This window comes from Ursus americanus, chromosome 7, assembly GCF_024610735.1.
Source record: "Ursus americanus isolate L20-20 chromosome 7, mUrsAme1.1.p, whole genome shotgun sequence".
NCBI lineage: Eukaryota > Metazoa > Chordata > Mammalia > Carnivora > Ursidae > Ursus > Ursus americanus.
This window is the reverse complement of record NC_142133.1, coordinates 66,397,043-66,419,308: the sequence shown is the minus strand read 5'-3', so window position 1 is coordinate 66,419,308 and position 22,266 is coordinate 66,397,043. Positions and strand designations below refer to the sequence as shown.

Genomic DNA, 22,266 nt, shown 5'->3' with positions numbered 1-22,266 from the left:
CAATGTCCTCCACTATTTATTATGCCCATTTCAAGCCATTGATAAAAAAGCTTTAAGAGACTTCACCAATCTTATTTATTCTTACTGATATTTCCCCTTGCAATAAATTACCTAGCCTAATCTCTAATCCCAATCTCTTGTTCATTTTTCTGGTACTCCCTCCTACAGAACAGGCTTGTCAAAACTAGGCCTCAATTAATCAGCTTCCCTATCTCTGACTAAACTATTACACACTCTATATTTATCCTTCCAAGCTCAATCTCTTTAATTTCAATAGGATTAAATAACAGTCTCAGACTTCCAAGGTTAAAAGAAATGTAGAGTCATCTAACTTCCCCAACAGATGCTTGAATGTCCTATTTCAGGTCAATTTTAAATATACAGAGATAATAAACACATAAGAATATTTCACTCACACAATACACGTATACATCTACCTATACAAACACAGACACACGTGTACAGTAATCATTATCCACATACAAACTAAAAATTCAGCACCACATAACTTTAAAAACTGATTTTTCCGGCATACCTACCCACACAGAACCAAACCAAACTCAACAGCACCCTTACGTTGAAACATAGGGAGTTTATAAATCACCAAATTAATAAATAATCTTGGTAGGTTTTTAATTCACTGGAAATTGTGTATTCTAAAAAACTCTTTCATTTAAGTTTTTTGCTTGCTCTCTCTTGGTCATGTTACCAGCAATTCTTCCAACAAGAAATTCATTTGGATAACAACGAATCTACTTTTAAAAGGAAAATAACTTTAAGTTTTTAAATTTTAAAAATAGCATCTGACCCATCCATACTTTAATGACTTAGTTTTTCTTCAAACTATTTTCCTCCCCAGACATACCAAGAAACAAATGGGAAAGAATCACGGGAGAGGGAAAGGGTGTGCAGGGAAATTTTTAAATAGGCATTTTTGGAGAAGCCCAGTTGGGAGCCCAAAATGAGAGTTGTGGATTAGCAGAGTAGTGAAAGGGCATAAAACAAGTAAGAGAGTAAATCTAGGACTAGCCTGGAGAGGGAGGTCACAGAAATAAACACAGACTCTAAAAAATTTGTCTGTATACGCTCTCTATCCTCTCATCTTTATCTTCCCATTATTTCCTTTCCCCCCACTACTGTTTTTTTCAAAAGCATGCTTTGTCCGGTACCAGTAAGATGTGAGCAAAATCATTTCATCAAAGGGGGGGGGGGGACAAAAATATGGTCCAGTGATTGTTTTACTTCATTGATTGATTCTGTTTTATTTTAAAGTAAATAAATGGAACAACAAGGTTCAACTGTATTTAGATTAGAAAATCACAAACTTTCGGGGTGCCTGGGTGGCGCAGTCATTATGCGTCTGCCTTCGGCTCAGGGCATGATCCCGGGGTTCTGGGATCGAGCCCCACATCAGGCTCTTCCACTAGGAGCCTGCTTCTTCCTCTCCCACTCCCCCTACTTGTGTTCCCTCTCTCGCTGGCTGTCTCTGTCTAATAAATAAATAAATAAATAAATAAATAAATAAATAAATAAATAAATAAATCTTTTAAAAAAAGGAAAAAGAAAAAGAAAATCACAAACTTTCGATAGAGAAGGACTTCGGAGAACACCGTAACTTTTCACCTAACGAGAAATACAAAAGAGTTCTTTAAGAGCCTTACTCAGTCTCCTCATCCCACTCAAAAGTGAGGCAACAGAAGCAGGACTTATATTTTAGAGTCAGACAGATGTGGACTCAAGTTTTAGCACTAACTAGTTATGTAATTTTTCATTGCTTCAATGTCTTTTTGTCTAAGAAATAAAGACTTCAGAGGGTTTATTTAAGATTAAACAGATCATATGCATAAAGTACCTGACTCCTATCTTAGCCAGCAGCCATTTCCACTATTGATTAACTGAAGCATCTTGCTTTTCAATCTTATGAGAAATACATAACAAAAAGAAAATAGAGACTTTAAGAGAAACACAATCCTTCTAAGAAAGGTCACTCTGAAATTACTACATATAAAACAGTATCACCAAACTGCCTTTATCTCAGGTCATCAGGATGCTAACGTGTCTTACCTGGCTGCGCCAAGTTTCTGAACGGCATGTCTCAGAACTAAAGAGTTGGAGAGGGCTGCATATGAGGGCATACTATTCAGGGTAAAAGAAGTAGCAGTGAAGAAAATAGAAACTAAAAACAGAATACTTGTCAATATAAGCTATGGACATAGTTCCAAAAGAAATAAGCTGGAGAATAAAATTCAACAGATATGATTAAGTACTTCAAAAAACAAGAATTTGTTGGGGTGCCTGGCAGGCTCAGTTGGTTGAACGACAGACTCCTGATCTCGGCTCAGGTTGTGATCTCAATGTGAGGTCGAGCCCCATGTTGCATTCTGCGCTTAGCACGGAGTCTGCTTATCCCTCTCCCTCTGCTCTTCCCCCAAGTAGTGCTCGTTCACTCTCTCTCTCTCTCAAAATAGAAAGATAAATAAAATCTTTTTTAAAAATCCTAAGGACTTTAAGAAGAAAGAATTTGTTGTAATTTTGTATCTTTGTCCTATTTGGCATTTTTTCATTTAGCAATATAGTTTATATAGCTAATGAGCCAAAGCTACTTATTACAATTATTTTCTGCTTTTGAACAGGAACTCTCGGTCTTGACATAGTCACTTACATCAAGATTCAGAATTTTGACTTTTTTTTTTTTTAAAGTAATCTCTATGTTCAACCTGACAACATGAGGCTCAAACTCACGACCCCAAGATCCAGACTTGCACACTCTACCAACAGAGCCAGCCAGGCACCTCAAGATTCAAAATTTTGAAGGAGCCACTTGATTCATTGATTTTACCGATTCCTAGCATTTTCCAATTCACAGAAGTAACTCAGAGTTAAGGTAAAGCTTATATAATTAAATGGTTTTGACTGCAAATGAGCTTCCCTCAAACCTCAAAAATAAAGTCTAGGGGTGCCTGGGTGGCTGTTAGGTAGGCATCAGATTCTTGGTTTCAGTTTTGGTCATGGGATAGAGCCCCACCTTGGGTTCTGTGCTGGGTGTGGAGCTTGCTTAAGATTCTCTCTCTCCCTCTTCCTTTATCTTCCCCCTCTAAAAAATTAAAATAAAGAGTACAAACAGAAAGGCAAAGTGGCACCTGCAAGTGGGATCAAAACACAAGCAGCAGGCCAGCCCAGGAAGTCTCTTTATATCCCTGTGGGCCTGGGAATACTAGCCCTCTCCCCAGAGATGCTGAGCAGCCCAGTGGCACAAGGAAGAGACAGTCCCATCATAAACACTTGGTCTGGAAAGCCTCTCTGCCCCCACAGGCTGGAGACTCCCTTTACCCCACATTTAGAGGCATTAGACAGCCAGGTCTGTGGAAATGCCTTCTACCCCTCAGAAAAAAGGCAGCAGAGATCACTGGGAGCCTCTGTCACCAGATAAAACAAGAAGACCAAAATAGCATAGCAAGGCTTTGAAAATTAAATCGTTATTGAACCACAGTCCACCAAAGGAGTCTAGTTCTCACATGGTAAACCCAAGCAGGGTGAATGCCCGCTTAAATGAAAGATCTGAATTTAACAGGACCCAACATCTCCTAACATAACAACTAAAATACCCAGGATCCAAATGTAATAATCATTCATCATACCAAGAACCAGGAAAATTACAACCCAAATGAGAAAAGACAATCAACTGACACCAACACTAAAATAGATGTTGAAATATTAAGGAAAGGATTCTTTGATAAGCACTTACAAATTTTCTTGAAACAAATGAAAATGTAACAAATATCAGCAAAGAAATTGAAGTTGTAAAAAGACGTGAAGTTATAAATCTGGAAAGTACAATAAGAAATGTAAAAATGTGCTAGATGGGTTCAATAGTAGAATGGAGATGACAGAGGAGATAATCAATGAGCTTAAAGACAAATCAACAAAATTTACCTGATGTGAACAACACTGAAAAAAATTAACAGAACCTGAGGGAGTTGTGGGATAATAACAAAAGATTTGAAGTTCATACCATTAGAGTTCCAGAAGGAAAAGCAAAACAGAATACTCAACGGACTACTGGCTAAAAGCTTTCTTACTTGGTGAAAAAAAAAACAAAACTGTTCAAGAAACTCAATAAATCTAAATAAAATAAACTCAAAGAAGTCCACATACAAAGACACATAATGAAATTTCTGAGCACTAAATACAAAAGTCATGAAAGCAGTCAGTCAGAGGGAAACAACACATTTACCTGTAGGGAAACACTAATTTAATCAACAGCAGATTTCTCATCTGACACCACACAGACCAGAAGGAAGTGGTACAATGTCTTACAAATGTTGAACAAAATGGTCAATTCTAAAATTCCTTGTGAATTCTATATCTGAAGAACTATCCTTCAGAAGGAAAGGAGAAATAAAGACAGTCTCAGAAACAGTAAAACTAAAGAAATGTGTTGCTAGCAGACCCATTCTTAAGGAATGGCTAAAGGAATTTCTTCAAACATTAAGAAAAACATAAAAGGGGTACTAGAGGGAGCCTGGGTGGCACAATCAGTTAACAGTTAGGCGGCTATCTTTGGCTGAGGTCATGATTCCAGGGTCCTGGGATTGAGTCCCATATCGGGCTCCTCCTGCTCAGGGGGGAGTCTGCTTCTCCCTCTCCCTCTGCCCCTCCCCCCACACTCTTGCACACTCTTTCTCAAATAAATAAAATCTTTAAAAAAAAAGATTAAAAAAAGGGGGATACTAGAGCATCAGGAAAGAAGGTAGAATAGAAATAAGGGTACGTGCAAGAGACTACCCTTCTCATGAATTTTTAACTAATATTTGATGATTGAAACAAAAATTACAACACCAGGTGATAAGACCCTAAATGGACTGGCTTCCCCAAACTTCGCTCAAAGTGGTAAAATGTTCATACCATCAGACTGATAAATCACGTATGTACACTTTAATACCCAGAGCAAACACTGAGAAAATTATGCAGAGATAAAAAGGGAACACAGTATAAATAAGCCAATATGGAATCCTAAAAACAATAACCCATGGGAAGGCAAGAAAAGAAAAACAGAACACGAAACAGAGGAAACAAACGGAAAACAAATAATCAAATGGCAGACATAAATCTATCAACAATTACCTTAGACATAAATGATGTAAATATGCAAATTAAAAGGCAAAGACTAGCAAAGTTGGCTTAAAAACCCCACAACCCAACTATACGCTATTTACAAGAAATTAATTTCAAATTCAGAGAAACTGGATCTCACATATAATGCTGGTGGGAATGTAAAATGGTACAACCACTCTGGAAAACAATGTAAAAATCTCTTTAAAACTAAACATGCACTTACCACACAACCCAACAACTGGACTTCTGGGCATTTATGCCAGAGAAAGGAAAATTTATGTTCACACAATAACATGTACACAAATTTTCATAGAAGCTTTATTTGTAACAGTCGAAAACGGGGGGGGGGGGGGGGAATAGTTCAGATGTCCTTCAATGGGTGAGTGGTTAAATAAACTGTGGTACCAGCCATGTCACTGAATACTACTCAGCAATAAAAAGGAATGAAATATTGACACATACAACGACTTGGATGAATCTACATGGAATTACACCAAAAAAAAAAAAAAAGCCAATTCCAAATAATTACATACTTCATACGATTCCATTAATATAAATTCCTGAAATGACAAAATTACAGAAATATAGAACACATTAGTGGTTGCTGGGGTTAAGGGGAGTGGATGGAGGTGGCACTAGGGAGGTGTGGCTGTGAAACTTGCAGCACAAGGGATCCTCTTGTTGATGAACCTGTTCTCTGACTGGTAGCAGATACATGAATCTATACATGTGATAAAACTGCACAGAGCCGAATATACATCCACATGTGCATATACATACATATACACAAATGAGTACAAGTAAAACAAAGTAGACTGTAGCAAAAGCAATATTCTGGTTGTGATACTGTACTCAGGTATTGCATATGTTACCACTGGGACAATCTGTATAAAGGGTTATTTCTTACAATTGCTTGTAGCTTATGTTCTTCTTTTGCACTCTAATTTTCTGCAGTGAGCAATACAGTGGACATCTGCTGTTTCTCTTCTTCTGGAAAGAATGTGCACTCTGCTCTGGGGAACTATGACCTACCCCACTGGAAAGTTAAGATATCTCACCACACCTAGACAGTAAGCCAGCCAGGTTCACTCTTCCTTAAATTTTAACCTTGAACAGAGTAGACATAGACTGACTCATCCCAGCTAGAGAGTCTTGATGACCCCATCCATTAGTTCTAGCTACCATCATGATCTCTGAAGCTGTTTCTTTCCGTTGAGATTATGAGCTATCCCACAATCTTCAAAAAAAATCCCATTTTGTTTAAATTATTCATATTTGGTTCCTGTTATTTGTACCTAAAGAACCTAATCAATATAAGTCCCCCTCAAAACATACATACATACATACACACACACGAAACTTTTCTTATCTAGTTTTAAATATTTTTAATTTGTACAACCTGGATTAAGGTTTTCTCCATAAACTGATACTCAAAAATGAATAGATTCTTGTAAATGAACTTAATGGAATGCAAATTAGCAGGAGTTAAAAAAAAGTTACGTGAAGGGGCGCCTGGGTGGCACAGCGGTTAAGCGTCTGCCTTCGGCTCAGGGCGTGATCCCGGCATTATGGGATCAAGCCCCACATCAGGCTCCTCCGCTATGAGCCTGCTTCTTCCTCTCCCACTCCCCCTGCTTGTGTTCCCTCTCTCACTGGCTGTCTCTATCTCTGTCAAATAAATAAATAAAATCTTTAAAAAAAAAAAAAAAGTTACGTGAAAATACATTGTTGTGGTTCCTGTTCTCAAGTCTCACAGGCAAGGCAGATAATTATAATATGTTAACTATAACACAGGAACTGTTGAAACAGAGGGTCTAAAATGCTATGTCAACACAGAAAAAAAGCCAATTCAGTAACGCATCCGAACTATGAATTTTAACTTGTTCTAGCCTGGTTTTAATTAAGTGCCATTCCCACAGAGGATTTTACCAATATGCTCTCTAAATCAGAGCAAAAACATATATATTTCCAATCTTATAGTCATAAACCAAATGTGAGTTCACAGTTTCAATCTGAAATAGTTTCTGCAGAACACTAGGTATCCCAATGCTAGTAAGTCAAATGATAATTTTAAAACTTAATGTTGACTGGTTTCTAAAATTATGACCAAATATGATTATTACAAACAGCAAGGACAAAAAGGGCACAAAGAATAAATATTTACATAGTAATTTCACTCTTACTTAGTTTTTGGACTGTTTATAGAAATCATGCATCCAAAGATGAGTTCTATTTAACTTGTAGAAGAGACTTTATCATTGTATATACTTCCTTAGAATAAAGTAATACTTCTTACCTTCTGGAGTTGGAATGCACCCAAGAAAATGAAAGAAAGAAAAAAAAAACTTTTAATTTTAACAATAAAGTCAAAAAATAAACTCTCCCTTCCCCTCCCAGCAATATCCACAATTCTTCAAATTAGCACCCTCCCTCCACTTTGCTATATAAAACATTCATTTATTCTTTAGGATTTACAAGTTAGCCCAAAATATGACTTTGTCTAAAAACGCACAGTTAAACTCAGCTAAATAGTCTAAACCATTTCAGATAGCAGCTGCAGTACCTTAATTATGTGGCATACTAACACTATTAAAGCAGTCTGGAGTTAAATGTGGATACAATGAATATTCTTTAATATTCTTCCCATGCATTTCAATTTCAAGGAGCCATCATAAAGCCCTCAGCTATGGACCCTAAGGTTTATTAGCTTCCCTCTGATCCATAATGAACTCACTACCATGAAGCTGAATACAATAGACAAAAATACTCTTTTCTGTCAATATGTAAGCATTTGGGAGTTTTTGTTTTTTCATTATTAATCCTTTTTGACATCCCTACAAGGTTTGTGTGCTTGAAAGTAGACTGCAATGGACAGATAAAGTAAACACAGGCTAAACTCAAAGTCAGTTAATTTTTAGATAAGTATGTTATCAATTTAATCAATAATGTTCTTCATTCTTAAAACTGAGCTCTTTCTAGTAAATCACCTTAAGACAATTCAGCTTGGTGAACAGTCCAATGACCTATTCTGTGGAGATAATGATTTCTGCTGAAAAGTAGTATCGAATGTTGACTTTTATTTCCCTTGCTACGTATTTTACGAAAGGACAGACAGGAAAAAAATTGGTGCTAGGATTAGTTTTTGGTATGAGATGAGCTAAAACATACTTTAAGACCATACGAGAGCGATTATTTTGTTCATAAGTAAATGTATTAATACTAATCAAATTCAACTGGGACTCCTCCCAAGAGGTAAAATTTCAATCTGGCAAAAGTTTACTGAGCATCTTTGCCAGATCGTTCCCAGGATTCTTTACAATTCCAACTCTAAAGGAGCTTGGGATATAAGGCTGAGATGTTAAAAAAACAAAAAACAGAAAAACAACTCTTGCTAGGGAAGAAACTGTAGCTCTACAAAACAACAACATACAACAACATGAAGATCGATTTAAATGTCCCATTACCGTAAGTTCTTTAAAAATGTACTGGCCCTTGGGTGGCTCAGTAGGTTAAGCATGACTCTTGATCTCAGCTCAGGTCTTCATCTCAGGGTCATGAGTTCAAGCTTCACATTAGAAAAAAAAAAAAAAAAGTACTGGCCCTTTCAGAAGCCAAGTTATTATAATGGCTGAGGGTTTTTGTTTCAAATTCTTCCAGAAAGCCATTTACAGTTAGACAGCAACTATCCTAAAGTTATTATATGTCGGCACATAATATAAGTTTGATTTGAAAAAGAGAGCAAAGAGACGAATCAGAAGAGTAGGGAGAACTAGGCATGTAGAGGCCATATGATATACTAATAAGAACAAAACAAGAAGCATTAAGCCTGGGTTTCTAGTTCCACAGAACTTGTATGACCCTGACCAATCTCCCTGGGCCTTAATTCTTCAGCAATAAAATGGGATATAATGGTGATATCCCAGTTATCTTTTTCAGCCAAATTTTGTGACCGAAATAATGTGAGTGGCTTAGAAAAGCGGTTGGGGAGGGACAAAAGGGTGAGGAATGCAAGAGATTACCCTTTTAATTGGGACCATGATGTTGTAAACAACTAGATAAACTTCATTTGCAAGAAACCCACAAGGACGTCATCTGTTTGTCCCCAAATCTGCCAATGCTACTATATAACTAGCACTTAGTCTTCCTCTCCAGGTTTTTTTCCATTAAAGAACCACAATGCTTTTGAATACTTCACTTCTTTGTGAGATGACAAATAAGCAATGATCAGCCTAATTTAAGAGCTAGGTAGGTGACTACCCTCTTATTAGCTACAAAACTTAACTCTCCCACATCCATTTTATGGTGTACTAGATTCAAATTCATGCCTCGCCAAAATCATTATTATATATCAAGAATCCTTGTGACCACTCATAAGTGGTCAAATTCAGAAAATGCTCAATCTGTGGATGTTAATTCATAAAACCAAGTATCTTCCTAACCTGTCTTTCCTCTTCTAATTATGAATGGAAAGAAAAACCCGTAAGAGAACAGGGTCTCAGAAAATAATTATTTTGTTATTTTTCTATTCTTTCCTAAAAACTCTATTAGCAGGTAAAAGAAGAGTCAAGGTAATATAGTTAATAGGATGAACAGAGCACGTTAAGAAAACTTGGTGGGTGGGGGGCAGGCACTAAAAGCAATGGCTACTTTAGAAGGAAGACTTGAAGTCCCAACTTAATGCTGTAAAAGTACATTGTAAACATCAATGGCTGCCACAGCTGATGAAGGGGGAAAACCTGTTGTACAAAAGACTAAGGAAAAAAGAAGTAATGAGTGGTAACAGCAAGGATTAGCAGGAATGGTCTCACAGCATACATAAGCATTTGATTTACAGACTATTCTTTGTATGTTTTACCCATAGTATGCGTACTTAATGTCTGTGCTTAGATGCTCTCTAATAAGCCACAATCTTCAACTTATACAATCTCTTGAGTTCTTAGCTGTTAGATATATACTGCAATGCTGAAGTAATAAAATGCCTAAGAGTCACTGCAAAACAGTCTGGGGTGGGAAGACCATTTATAATTTAGCTGGAGGATACATACTTTGCTTCAATTTGCAATTTTCCAAAAGTAAAACTTTACATCTAAGTAACTGACTTCAGTACCCACATTACTAACTTAGACTTGTAACATAAGCGAAAGTATATTATCATGAAAAGAAAAGGGTGTACTCTTGGATTCTATAACACACCAGGAGAACACTTTACTCACTGATGTCCAAAACAGGTACTAGGTATTCACCTCTGACAACAAATACTTACTACTCTACAGCTCCAGATCATTCCACCTTTTAACTGCTAGCTTGAGATTTATAACATAGCCAGGCCCTGCACCTGAATACCTTCTCACCCCTCCTGAGGTTCAAAACTTCTTTTCTGAACCCACAAGTATATGCTCAGTGAATCCTTATCAGCTCCTTTCTTGACCAGTTTAATTCCTCGGTTCTTTTCTATAGTAAATGGCAGCTATGTAATCCTGAAACCTAGAAATCATTTATTTCCTCCTTCCTTTTACTTCCCACATCCAATCCAACAGCAAGTCCTGAAATATGTATCTCAAATCAGTCTATTGTCTCCAGCACTACTCAGGTAATCCAAACCACATTTCATCTACTCTAGTAAAACAGAACCTTTATTAGTCTCCTTAACCCCTTCAACTCCTGAATGCTGCAGTCCGTTCTTCATAAACTATATTCATCTACATACATACAGTTCTCTAAATCATTAATTCAGACTACACACCATCTTGTAATTATCAGATACAAATGTTTTGTGGCAGGTGTATTATTTCCCTTTGAGGTCTGACTACAAATTTGGACAGAGCAATGCGCAAACATTTAACCACACCAATGGATTCATATTGGTTTGCCGTGTTCTATTCACATCCACTTATTATTTGGTATAAAAAACAAGATTCAATTATGGAACTAGTCAACACAGAGGTTCTAAACACTAGTCATAAAACATTTGCTAAATAGCCTACACCAGATTATCCATGATAAACCCCCTTACAGCAATTTAAAAATGACTAGAACACAAAAGCTACACCAAAATCCAGAATTCTGTCGAAGCCAAAGAAAAACACAAATGATTTTGAACTGAAATTTGTGAGTTAATTCATGTTTCCATGAATTCCATGAATTTAAGGCTCAATCCAATTTCATGATTTAAGATTGAGTGAGTGAGACTTGGTAAACATAGAGCAGACCCAAAACAGCCTCTCACCCTCTGGCTGGTTTCAACTAAAGCTTGTGGACAAAAACACAAAAAGCAACTTCTCATACAAAAACATGTACACGGATGTTCACAGTAGCATTATTCATAACAGCCAAAACGTGAAAATAACCCCAATGTCCATCAATGTATGAATGAATAAACAAAATGTGGCATGTGCATACAACGGAATACTATTTGGCAGTAAAGGAACGAAGTACTGATAGATGTTACATATGAATGAACCTTCAAATCATTACACTATATGAAAGAAGCCAGTCACAAAAGGCCACATATTCTACGACTCCTTTATAGGAAATATCCAAAACTGCAAGTCCATGGAGACAGAATTACACTATTGGTTGCCTAGGGCTAGGCTACTAGGGGTGAGGCAAGGAGGGGAGTGACAGCTAATATTGCAGGGTTTCTTTGGGGGTAATAGAAATGTTTTGGGTGAATACATTAAATAAAAACCACTGTGGGGCACCTGGGTGGCTCAGTCGGTGAAGCGTCTGCCTTTGGCTCAGGTCAGGATCCCAGAGTCCTGGGATCAAGTCCCACATCAGGCTCTGTGCTCAGCACAGAGTTGGCTTCTCCCTCAACCCCTCCTCCTGCTTGTGCTCTCTCTCCCTCTCTCTCCCTCTCTCTCAATAAACAAAATCTTAAAACAACAACAACATTGAACTGTATGCTTTAAAATGCTTTTACAGTATATTCATTATATGTTAATTTTTAAAAAGCAACTATCTTATCCAAAAATAATAATATAATAAAAAAATAAAAATAAACAAAAAGCAACTATCTTAAACATTAAAAATTAAGAAAGCTGGCACATTTGGGAAGTCAAATTTGATTCATATGGGAGTATGTAGTAAACAATTTACCTTTACCCAAAGAGAGGTCTGGCCTTTTCCTTTGGACTAAGAAATAATCACTAGGCCCTATGAGAGACTGAAGACAGTCAGACAGCAACACTGTAATTTAGGGTAGGAGCTTTTAGCCACACTGACAACAGGATTAAGAGTGAGGGCCTGCACAATAGCTAAATCGTGGAAGGAGCCGAGATGCCCTGCAACAGATGACTGGATTAAGAAGTTGTGGTCCATATATACAATGGAATATTACTCAGCAATCAGAAAGAATGAGTTCTCAACATTTGCTACAACATGGACGGCACTGCAGGAGATAATGCTTAGTGAAATAAGTCAAGCAGAGAAAGACAACTATCATATGATTTCTCTCATCTATGGAACATAAGAACTAGAATGATCAGTAGGGGAAGAAAGGGATAAAGAAAGGGGGGGTAATCAGAAGGGGGAATGAAACATGAGAGACTATGGACTATGAGAAACAAACTGAGGGCTACAGAGGGGAGGGGGGTGGGGGAATGGGATAGACCGGTGATGGGTAGTAAGGAGGGCACATATTGCATGGTGCACTGGGTGTTATACACAACTAATGAATCATCGAGCCTTACATCGAAAACCGGGGATGTACTGTATGGTGACTAACATAATATAATAAAAAATCATTATTAATAAAAAAAATAAAAATAAATAAAAAATAAAAATAAAAAAAAATAAAACCTTCAAAAAAATAAATAAATAAATAAAAGGGAAAAAAAGGCCTAAAAAAAAAAAAAAAGAGTGAGGGCCTGGGTCACACAGTATAGATTATCTCTAGAGGGGCTAGACACTAGAAACTGGAATCAGCCAAATAGGTCATAAACCATCCCTATGTGATGAACCATCAATAAAAACTCTAGACACCAAGGCTTGAGTGATATTGGCAATATCCATGCATATTACCACACATTGATGTTGATATTTAACACTATCCTAAGTCATAGGGAGAGGATGACTGGAAGGTCTGTATTTGGTACTTTACCTTAATTCTGCTCTATATATCTCTTTCCCTGGCTAATCTTCATCTGTATCCTTTCCCTGTATCCTTCCCATAATCATAAGTTTTCAGTGATTTATGCAAGTACTTCCAGCAAATTATCGAGCCTTGAGAGTAGTCTTGGGGTTCCTTGAACTAAGCAGTTGGGACTAATAAGTGAAGTCAATCATGTGGACTGTTCCATCTAACATTGCAGTTGGCTAAATTCTCACATAGTGAGTTTTCTGGGGGTTTTCTCACCATTTTACTAAAGAGCAGACTCTGGTTGAAGAGACATACCACTGTAAGGGACAGATAAAATTCTGAGAAAAGCTCTATCTTTCTGGCCAAGACAGGAAAAAGGACATTGACGGCTGGAGGTAGGGGAGATGGTATTCCAGAGAGAAGAGAACAGGGGAAGGAAATATCTTAATTCTCACACAAGGCATGGGCTCATTCTGGAGCTCTGCATACTTGGGACATTCCCAACCGACACAGGAAAGGCTCTGAGAACTGAACCACAGCTCACATCTCAGACTAATAATCCAGAGTGGCATGTGCATGAAACAAATCCAGAACAGTAGAGCAGACGCTTTGAAAACGACCTGATTATTGAACCAACACCTACAGAAGATAAGAGAGAACATGTAGTCTGAGGACAACTGGATAGATTGGAAGGAACGAAGGAACAGAGGAAGGAATCACCATTCTCCAGAGGTTTATAACAGAAAAACAGAGCCTAAAACAACATAATATTCAAAATGTCCAGAATACAACCTTAAATTTCTCAATAAACGACAATCCAGGAAAATGTAAGAAGTTCTCAGGGGAAAAGATAATCGACAGTTGCCAACCCTGAGATTATCCAGATGTCAGACTTAATTAGACAAAAACTTTAAAGCATTTAATATTACTATACTCTGTGAGGTAAAGAGAAATGAACTAAAATATAAATGAAATAAAATATATTATACTGCAAAACCTTCATATTATTCAAAAGAAGGACGCAGGGAGGGGACAGTAAACTAAAAAATAAGAAGGAAAAACAAGGGGCGCCTGGGTGGCTCAGTCGGTAAGGTGTCTGCCTTCCAAGTGGGTCATGATCTCAGGGTCCTGGGATCAAGTCCTGCATCAGGCTCCCTGCTAAGCAGGGAATCTGCTTCTCCCTCTCCCTCTGCCCCCGACTCATGCTCATGTGCTCTCTCTCTCTCAAATAAATAAAAGCTTAAAAAAAAAAAAAAAGACAGACAAACTAGTAAAATTAATAACAGTAAACCAGTAAACCATCCCTATGTGATTGGGATGATTATCAGATAGAATGTTTTGGTTTTTGTTTTTAAAGAGATTTATTTATTTATTTGAGAGAGGGAGCCTGGGTGGCTCAGCCTGATTAAGTGTCTACCTTCAGCTCAGGTCATGATCTCCAAGTCCTAGAATCAAGCCCCACACCAGGCTCTCAGCTCAGCAGGGAGTATACTTCTCCCTCTCCCTCTGCCTCTGCCCTTCCCTCTACCTCTTCCCCTGGCTTGTGATCCACCTCTCTAATGAATAAATAAAATCTTAAAAAAACAAAAACAAAAAAACCCAACCCCTATAATCTACCAGATAAACAGGATAAATAAGAAAAAAAAATATGAGTTGGTTTTGAAAGACTGCCAAGATTTTTTCATAAAAAAGTCAAGATGAAAGACTGATCTACGTCCTAAGGTGAGAAAGCTTAGATCCCATACGGAGAACAGCCGCGTAACCGTTTAGCTAGAGTGCAGGTGGAAACAAATCAAGTAAACCAAAGTGGTGTGTAGGGCCAGACAATGATCTGTTATTCTACTGAAAAACTACTGAAGGCTGCTGTGCTAGTTATCAATTTATTGACTTTTAGCTCCAAATCCAACCTTCTTTGTTCTTCTCTGTGGTAATGGAGCTAGACCCTATAACACTTCTCTTTGCCAGCTGGCCTGATACTAAGTTTTGTCAGCAAAGCGCTGGAAGAACACTGCAGAGTAAAAGGGGGCTTTTCTTCCAGGTTTTACTGTGCTCTTGCCTGCCTGCTCTTATGACAGGCAGCACCCAGCAAGATGAAGGACACTCAATGGCACCCAACCTTCAGCAAGGTTCAGCAGAATGACTGTGGGTGGCTTCCCAGAAAATTCTGCTGGTGCCTCAGCTGTCTCCCCTGTGAATGTGGGATAGGTGCCAGCAGGAGGCTTTCCAGCAAGTTCTACTAATACCCAGTAGGCAGCTTCCTATTTGCCAGCCCAGGCTACAGCACCAGTGAACTTTGTCATCATTTGGGCCAGAGCCCCACCTATTCCATCAAGATCTGAATCGCAACCTGTGACATAGAGGGAGATCTCGAAAGTTACTCTTTCTTAGGGCACAGTGCCTCAGCCCTACAGGTATTGTTTCCTCCCTTTAAATAGTTAATTTCTGGCTAACCAAGAAATAACTTAGCCAGTTAACTGAATAACTTCCCTGTTCAAACTACCATGTAGCTTTTGTCTGCTGACCAGACCCCGAGACTTATAAAACTGTATAGCTCAAAGACTGCAGAAAGCGTCTCTGAAAAACTCTTTAAGACTACTAGTACCTCAGTCTTTCTCAGCTAGGAGCCAATCACTTCATTTTTAATATTTTTTTGTTGGTTGCTTGCGGCAAAAGATAAGTAACATACAAGTTACCATCTGAACCATTTGTAAGTGTAGATTTCAGTGGCACTGAGTACACTCACAATGTTGTGCAACCATTACCACTGTCCATTTTCAGAACTTTTTCATCATCCCAAAAAGAAACTCTATACTAATTTAAACAATAACTCTCTGTTCTTCCCTACTCTCAGCCCCTGGTAACCTCTATTCTATTTTCTGTCTCTATGAGTTTGCCTGTTCTAAGTATCTCATATAAATGGAACTGTACAATATTTGTCCTTTTTTTTTTTTCCCCTGCTGCCACATCACTATTTGTTCTTTTGTGTCTGTCTTATTTCACCATAATGTTTTTCAGGTTCATCCACACTGCATGTATCAGAATTTCAATTCTTCTTAAGGGGGAGTAATATTCCACTGAATGTATATACTACACTTTACTTACCCACTCATCTTTTGATGGACATTTGGGCTATTTCCACTTTAATGTATTTTAAAATAAAATAACATAATATGGAATAATCAAAATTAAGTGAGCTTCTTCAGAATGGGAAACACAGGGAAAACTACAAATGGAAAAAAGAATTGAAAGCCATGTACTAAAGACTGAAGAATGAAAATTAACTGTAAGAAGTAGCACAACCTCAATAAAGAAATTAACTATTTCATTCTGTAACCTATCTAAAAACTTTAAAGATTATAAGACTATCATTTAACACATCACTGCAGCAAGAGCATATGCTGTAACTGCACCTGAATAAGATCTTCCAACCCCTGATATTTCATATATGTGTTAACAAGTAGGTTTTCAATGTCTGGCATATACCAAGCATAAAAGAGAAGGGGGAAAAAACAGCAGATGTCAATGGCCTCAGGGAGCTACCTTAATGTAAGCTATAGAGAAGCTATGCGATTTTTTTAAGATCACAAAAATACGTAATTTCAATCCTTAATTGGTATGAAGAAATAAACAGAACACTATAATACACTTTAAAAAAAGAATTTGTTCTAGCTCGTATAGTCAGCCAAAGTTCTCTGACAAAGACATATTCAAACTGACACCTGAAAAATAAGAAGGAACTGAGAGAACTCACATTCCCCACTATGAAGGCAGCATATACAAAGGCTGAGGTGCGAAACAGCTTCCCTACCTAGTTGAGAACTGACAACATATAATATTTAAAGCTATGGGGAATGGGGGCGCCTGGGTGGCACAGCGGTTAAGCGTCTGCCTTCGGCTCAGGGTATGATCCCGGCGTTATGGGATCAAGCCCCACATCAGGCTCTTCCACTATGAGCCTGCTTCTTCCTCTCCCACTCCCCCTGCTTGTGTTCCCTCTCTCGCTGGCTGTCTCTCTAATAAATAAATAAAATCTTTTTAAAAAATAAATAAATAAATAAATAAAGCTATGGGGAATGGACAAAATTGCACCTAAATTAGAAGGTAATGAGCAAAAAAGCTGAAAAGGAAGAAGGAATGTCCGTGGTCGCTTCAAGTAACAAAACAGAGTTTCAAGAAAGCAGCAGTATTCAGCTGTGTTAAATAAGAGTCAGGAACTAAAAGTTCCATGGAGTTAACAAAATGGAAGTCACTGGTGACTTAGAACTGCTTTGTGGTCATATAACTGCATCACAACAATATAGTTGTTGTTTTTTTTTTTTTTTTTTTTTTTTTAAGAGACAGCCAGCGAGAGAGGGAACACAAGCAGGGGGAGTGGGAGAGGAAGAAGCAGGCTCCCAGCGGAAGAGCCTGACGTGGGGCTCGATCCCAGAATGTCGGGATCACGCCCTGAGCCGAAGGCAGACGCCTAATGACTGAGCCACCCAGGTGCCCCCACAACAATATAGTTTAACCAAGAACAGCTACTTATAAATCTAAGTTATCACTAAGCAAAGCCAGAAGCTATTTTTGATGACTCTACCATCTTGCTACTTTTCTAGATTTCTTTTTCCCTTCTTTATTCATTTACTATTCTTTACTTACTATTCTTGCCTGCTCCCTAGAAATGATAATGACAAGTGTAAAGTCATAGAGCCTTAGTATGTTGGAGCTAGATGACCTGCAACTGGAATTTAGACCTAAGGGGCTGATGGGAGTCTGGTCTCTATACACCAGATATCCTGGTCAATTTCCCCAGTGTATCAAAAGTCTAATTTTAAGGGAAAAAAAATGAAATCTCTTGTTCATTCCTATTCTATAAGTCAACAGCAGTATAAAAGAATATTAGAATACCCTAGCAGAACCGTTCATCAGATCTCGAAAATCACTGTCTTTTTCTCCTATACCTTTGTACAAATTGGTGGTATTAAACAGGCATTATGCGGGGATGGGGGGATGGGGTAACTGGATGATGGACATTAAGGAGGGCACGTGATGTAATGAGCACTGGGTATTACATAAGACTGATGAATCACTGGACTCTACCTCTGAAACTAATACACTGTATGTTAGCTAATTGAATTTAAATTTTTAAAAAAGTAAAAAAGTAAAAAATAAATAGGCATTATGCTTTAATTTTAATCTAATAAATTTTACCTAATTCAAATAAAAATTTAGAATTGTATCATTGATAGTCAATTTTTTTAATTTACAAAAATGTTTAAAAGCTAATTCCTCAAATGCATTTCAATGTTTTAATTTACAAATGTTCACACAACTTCTCAGAGACATATGTTACATAAACTGAAATAATACTAACTTATACTTCACTGTTTCATAGTAATAAAACAAACCTAATTTATTCCCAGCCTACTGACATTTGGCCAGAAGTCAAAACAAAAATTTTTAAGCTGTGTTAGCAAAGGGCCAGAAACTCAATTTTGTATTAAAGAAAATGAGAATTAAAATCTGGAACATGCAATAGCTATGTATCAAAAAATTTGTTATTGTCCATTTACAAATATTTCAGCATATCTCACTATTACTCTGGCATCTGAGCTGAACAATTCTTCATGTGAAGGACTGTCTGGCACAATGTGAGACATTTAGTATGCCTGTTTCCTGAACATTAAATGCTACAGTGCTCCACTTCTTTCTAGAAACTTTGAAAATCAAAAATAACCCCATAAATTCTGAACACTTTCCCTAACGGCATCTACAGAATACCACCCCCACTCGAGAACAACTGGTCGCAATTTTAAAGCACTGCAATGTTTTCCATCTTAATAAATATCTGTCAGGTAGACTCCCCGATTTCCACATTTACAATACCAAGTATGTTGACCATAATTTTAACATTTCTTGATGGCAGAGGGTCTTGATTATGAAGTGACTATTATGTGCTATTGTTAATATAAGGCTCTTAGAAATTAAAGTGTATTTTATCTTTGGTCCTGTATTAACTGACCCCAAGCTGTTTTATTTGTTGTACATAAAACTATTATTCGAAATATATATTGCTTTGTTTGTATCTTTTCCATTTTATTCCTTTTGGCCAAGGTTATTTCTTCCTAGTCTGTCCACCTCTGGCATTCTCCATGTACTAGAGAATATTTTTTACCTGCTAATGACCAAGCTTATTAAATCAAAAGCCTGAACTCATAGATGAAGACTTGAAGATGGCTCCAGGCCTCCTAAGAATTAAAGTGCATGGGTTGGACACAGCTAAGAATTTTTTTTAACTTACTTATGTTTTTGTAACTGTGCTATGACTGAAAACTTCAAAGATCTGACAACTGAACAAATCAGAAATTAGCAAAGCAGTTATTACGAAATCATCAATCTTCAGGACTAACTGTATATTGCTGTACACTATGAAATATTCTAATCAATTATTATAATTATTACTAATAATATTTAAATAACTCACCTGATTTCTTTTAGTCCTTCTCTCTGGATAACTTGAAGAATTTCTTTATGACTCATGGGTGTATTGGGGTATTTTTCTAAGACCTGAGAAACAAGTATATAATAATAAATTATTTCTTCTTACTTTGTTATTATAATTATATATGTAATTATGTTTCTTATTCTTATTAAAACTATGTATTAATTTCATCCAGCACATACATATCCAGAGACTTTCCATCCCTTATATTTTGGGACATTAAGAAAAACAGAAAATTAATGGAATATAAACAGGTTTTTCTCTCTTTCAGCCACAAACAATATGTCAAGTCCTAAAGTAGAAATGGATCAAAAAGGATAAGTTTAATAACTAAATTATTATTAATGTGCAATATGAAATGTTTATTTTCTGCCTCCACCCCCATATCACACGCCTAACTGTGGATCTACTAGAGGTAAAGACTATCCATCTTTACATTTCCAGCAAAGCTAGGTAGGGGATGAATGCTCAGTAAATTCTTAACCAAAACAAATGAATAATACAGTTGTAGCAATATTAAAAGGTATCTATGTTCTGGTTCTGGTAAAAAAAAAAAAAAGGAGTTAAGCATAGTTTGTCCTTCTCTCAGGCTGAATACAACTAAAAACCTGGACAGAATGCATGGAGCAGCTATCTAAGGCCTCTGAAAATGGGAGCAGTGGGTCTGGAGGAGGAAACCACAACTAGAAATTATACTAACCCCAAAGTGAGTTTCCTGGTTTTGTTTCCTCTGGGACCACTCAGCCTAGACTCAAGGGCAGTACATATTCAGAATTGTCCACTAAGTGCAGACAGAAATGGCTCCAAAAGAATTCTCTTTTTTTAGTCTGAGGATCAGTAAAGGGGCCCCTAAGGAGACAGAGTTTTCTGGGTTTTTCCCTCTTCCTCTTGACCTATGCCCCCAAACAAGCCAAGGGCAGCAGTCTTGGCAGTGATAAAATCAGCAGTGGCTGAACAGGGCCCTAAAACTCCAACAAAGCAGAATCCTTCTGTTCCCGTAAATATGAAGGGAAGCCACACAGCTTTCTCTGCCATCCTGTTGTCTGGCATCAAAGGCAGACGTTGTGGAAGTATACAGCAAAGCAGAGAAATGAAGCCCCAACTGTCTAGCCATGGGACAAGGAAGAGGGTCACTAGGAGCCAAAAAGTATCAGGGAACTTGCAAAGAGAAAGGAGCTCGAGAAAGTGATACCGTGAAGATCTATAAACACTCCTGGGGTCAGTCTAGAACTATGCATATGTGTATCTGACCCCAATCATACTACCAGGTTCCCAAATCAGCCACTAGGTGGTACACATGCAGAATAGATCAGAACAGCTCTGCAAACGCTTTGAAAACATAGGAATTTTAGTGCAGAGAAAATGGGTTGGAAGTTTGTCATCTGAACCTAACGAAGTAAAATGCCTACTTCAAAAAAAGGACACCGCACCCCCCCCCCGTCATTCTCTACTGATTTTAAGCTTGACTTCTTAAAGCATAGTTATAATACTTGCTTTAAAGTCTTTGTCTGGGGACACCTGGGTGGCTCAGTTGGTTAAGTGTCTGCCTTCGGCTCAGGTCATAATCCCAGAGTCCTGGGATCGAATCCCAAATTGGGCAGGAGCCTGCTTCTCCCTCTGCCTGCCACTCTCCCTGCTTGTGCACGTGTACTCAATCTCTCTCTCTGACAAATAAATAAAATATTTTAATAAAGTCTGTCTGCTAATTCCAACATTTGTGTGTAGGTTGTCTTTTCCTTATGAGTTCTTGACATTTTCCTAGTTCTTCATTTGTCAAGTGATTTTGGATTGTATATTAGGCATTCTGATGTTATGTTATCTTACTGTAGTCTGAGGATCAGACTTTAAATCCAACGGAGAATGATTGGGGGGGTGGATTTTTAAGGGAAATCCGCACTATTTGTCTTTGTCTGACTTGTTTCACTCTGTATACAGCTAATATACAGATGACAGATTTCCTTGTTTGTGGCTGAATAATATTCTACTGCATACATATAGTAATTTTCTTTATCCAATTATCTGTTTATAGACACTAAAGTTGTTTCCAGGGGCGCCTGGGTGGCTCAGTTGGTTAAGTGTCTGCCTTTGGCTCAGGTCACAATCCCAGGGTAGTGCGATCGAGCCCCGCATTGGGCTCCCTGCTCAGCCTGCTTCTCCCTCTCCCTCTGCCTACTTGTGCTATCTCTCTGTCAAATAAATAAATAAAATCGTTTTTAAAAAATAAAAATAAAAATTTAAAAAATAAAGTTGTTTCCATTTCTCAGCTATTGTGAATAATGCTGCAATGAATACAAGGGTGCAGATCTCTCTCCGAGATAGTGATTTCATTTCCTTTGGATATATACCCAGACGTAGGATTGCTGGTAGTTCTCTTTTCAATTTTTTGAGGAAACTCCATATGGTTTTCCATAATGGTTATACCAACTTATGTAGCACAAAAAGAGCTTTTATATAGAGATATACACACAAAAGAAGGTCAAATAAGAACAAAAAAGACTGATATAGCTACTAAAAAAACAAACCCGAGCCCACAAAAAAAGTATCTTCCTATAAAGACTATCTTCCTGTAGTGCTGCCCAGATAATAC

General features: G+C 37.6%; 1 protein-coding gene across 3 annotated transcripts in view; it reads right to left on the bottom strand.

Moving 5' to 3' along the window:
- ASXL2 (ASXL transcriptional regulator 2) overlaps positions 1 to 22,266 on the bottom strand; it is a 125,573-nt gene that overhangs the window by 56,812 nt on the left and 46,495 nt on the right. For 2 of the 3 annotated variants that reach the window (XM_045809262.2, XM_087863798.1), the window contains exon 2: positions 19,662 to 19,744. The exons of the other annotated variant lie outside the window; for it this stretch is intronic. In XM_045809262.2, coding sequence (XP_045665218.2) covers positions 19,662 to 19,744 — 83 coding nt within the window. The remainder of the gene's footprint in view (positions 1 to 19,661; positions 19,745 to 22,266) is intronic. 3 annotated transcript variants of the gene reach the window in all.